The sequence below is a fragment of the Dipodomys ordii genome, unplaced genomic scaffold, assembly GCF_000151885.1.
Source record: "Dipodomys ordii isolate 6190 unplaced genomic scaffold, Dord_2.0 Scaffold478, whole genome shotgun sequence".
Classification (NCBI taxonomy): domain Eukaryota; kingdom Metazoa; phylum Chordata; class Mammalia; order Rodentia; family Heteromyidae; genus Dipodomys; species Dipodomys ordii.
Window position 1 is genome coordinate 16,639 of NW_012267694.1, and position 2,403 is coordinate 19,041.

At 37.2% G+C, this 2,403-nt stretch overlaps 1 protein-coding gene across 1 annotated transcript; it reads right to left on the reverse strand.

Moving 5' to 3' along the window:
* Positions 1 to 43: 43 nt before the first annotated feature.
* LOC106001837 (zinc finger protein 260-like) lies at positions 44 to 1,816 on the reverse strand (the record flags this gene model as incomplete). The annotated part of the gene is made up of 2 exons (XM_013036800.1): positions 44 to 763; positions 852 to 1,816. Coding segments are annotated over 2 exons (1,676 nt in total), but the record flags the coding sequence as incomplete, so codon positions are not given.
* Between the last annotated feature and the right edge of the window lie 587 nt (positions 1,817 to 2,403).

Below are 2,403 nucleotides of genomic sequence, written 5' to 3' on the forward strand. Positions count from 1 at the left end.
GTTCTCTGATGCAAACTGAGTTTTCCTCTAGGTGAATGACTTTCCATTTATTTTATTCATAAAATTTTTCACGAGTGTGAATTCTCTTATGCTTGTTGAGATGTGAACTCTGGATGAAAGACTTTCCACATTTGTTACATTCATAAGGTTTCTCACCTGTGTGAATTTTCTTATGCCTATTGAGGTGTGAACTCCACTTGAAAGTCTTTCCACATTTGTTGCATTCATAAGGTTTCTCTCCTGTGTGTGTTCTCTGATGTGAAGTGAGGGTTGATTTGTGCCTGAAAGACTTTCCACATTTGTTACATTCATAAAGTTTCTCTCCTGTGTGTGTTCTCTGATGCAAAGTGAAAGAAGACTTCTGTCTGAAAGATCTATATTTGTTACATTCATAAGGTTCCTCACCTGTGTGAATTATCTTATGCTTGCTGAGGTGTGAACTCTGGGCAAAGGTTTTTCCACATTTGTTACATTCATAAGGTTTCTCACCAGTGTGAATTCTGTTATGCATGCCAAGGTGTGAACTCCACTTGAAGGTCTTTCCACATTTGTTGCATTCATAAGGTTTCTCTCCTGTATGTGTTCTTTGGTGCAAAGTGAGGTATGACTTCCCTCTGAAAGCCTTACCACATTTGTTGCATTCATAAGGTTTCTCTCCAGTGTGATTTCTCTCATGCAAAGTGAGGTCTGACTTCTGTCTGAAAGTCTTTCCAAATTTGTTACATTCAAAAGGTTTCTCACCTGTGTGAATTCTCGTGTGTCTCTGGAGGTTGGTTTGCCTTCCGCGTGAAGGACTTTTCACATGTCTAACATTCATAAGGTTTCTCTCCTGTGTGTGTTCTCTGATGGACAGTAAGATGTGTCTTCCGGGCAAAAGATTTTCCACATGTGTTACATTCATAAGGTTTCCCTCCTGTGTGTGTTCTCTGAAGCAAAGTGAGGTATGACTTCTGTATGAAAGACTTTCCACATTTGTTGCATTCATGACGTTTCTCATCTTTGGGAGTTCTCTGATGCCTGCTGAGACCTGACTTCTGGGTGGAAAATTTCCTGCATCCCTCATATTCAAAGGGTTTCTCATCTATAGGTGATTGAGGTTGGAAAGTCAAGTCTGACTTCTGAGAGAGAGATTTTGTACACTGCTTATACTCATCGGACTTCTGTGGATATTTGCTCTCAGGTTTTCTAATGTGCATTTCCTTATTGAAAGAGTTCTCACATTCATTACATGTACAAGGATTCTCTCCTTTGTACATTTTCTCATGTGTAGTGACTACAGGTCTTACGTAGAATGTTTTTCCACATAAAGTACATTCAGGTGTTTTCCTCCCTCCTTGAAGTATCTCTTCGGCAAGGAGAGCAGACTTATCATAGTCTTCTCTATATTCACTATGGTTATAGGAGGTCTCTCCCATACAGACCCAATTATGTCTAAAGAATATAGTCTCTGAGTTTAATACCTTCCCTTCTCCACCAAATTCAAAATACTGCAGCTCATTTGGACTCGCATAATTTTGACTAAAATACTCAGAATATCTGAAGGATTGTTCAACTACAGGAGACACACCAGGTGTATATGCAGCATGCATCTCATCAGGCTCACTATAGAGAAGTATGTCCTGACACTCAGTGCTCATCCCTAAAGAGTTCCCATTATTCCTCATCAGCTCAAGCTTATGAATTGAGCCCAAGTTAAAAGTTGTTATCAATCTCACTCTTTCTTCCACTGGGTTACTAATTGTGACTGCTACTTCACACAGACATTCATCTGGACCTTCCTGGCAGGTCTTAATCACCTCCTCCATTTCTTGGACATCTAAAATGTGTCAAAGAAAAAAACCCACAAAAACATAAATGAGATCAAAGATTCCTTAATGTAAAGATGAAGACATTTTCTCCCATTCTGTTACAGATTTTCAATTATCAAAATAGGAATTAATTTATGATACGTGATTTCTCCCTAATGTATTAATTAAAAAATAATGCTGATATTTAGCAATGGAAAATGTTTTTCTGTGTTTCAGTTTTTCTTTTTATATCAGAAGAAATATTTACTCAAATTATTCAACTAAGTACTGTGAAAGTTTTAAGCTGAACACTTAAAATTTGCCTTTAGTATTCTTGGGGTTGTTTCAAATATTGTTTTGTTTGACCATAGGGGAATAGCTGCTTTGTGTTCTTTAATTTTCTTGAAATAATTTATATATTGTGCTGCTTTGCTTCTCAACCATTAGGTGAGGAACTGGAATATTTTCTAGATTTGGAGACTATAATTGTGTTTTATATATTCCTTTGCCTTTCACCTAAGCAGGGATGGTTCCTGACAGTAGGCATTAATACCTACATCTCTTCAATTCTAACTTCTCATAAGAATTACTTTAAGTATCTGTGGGAATTTTAAAG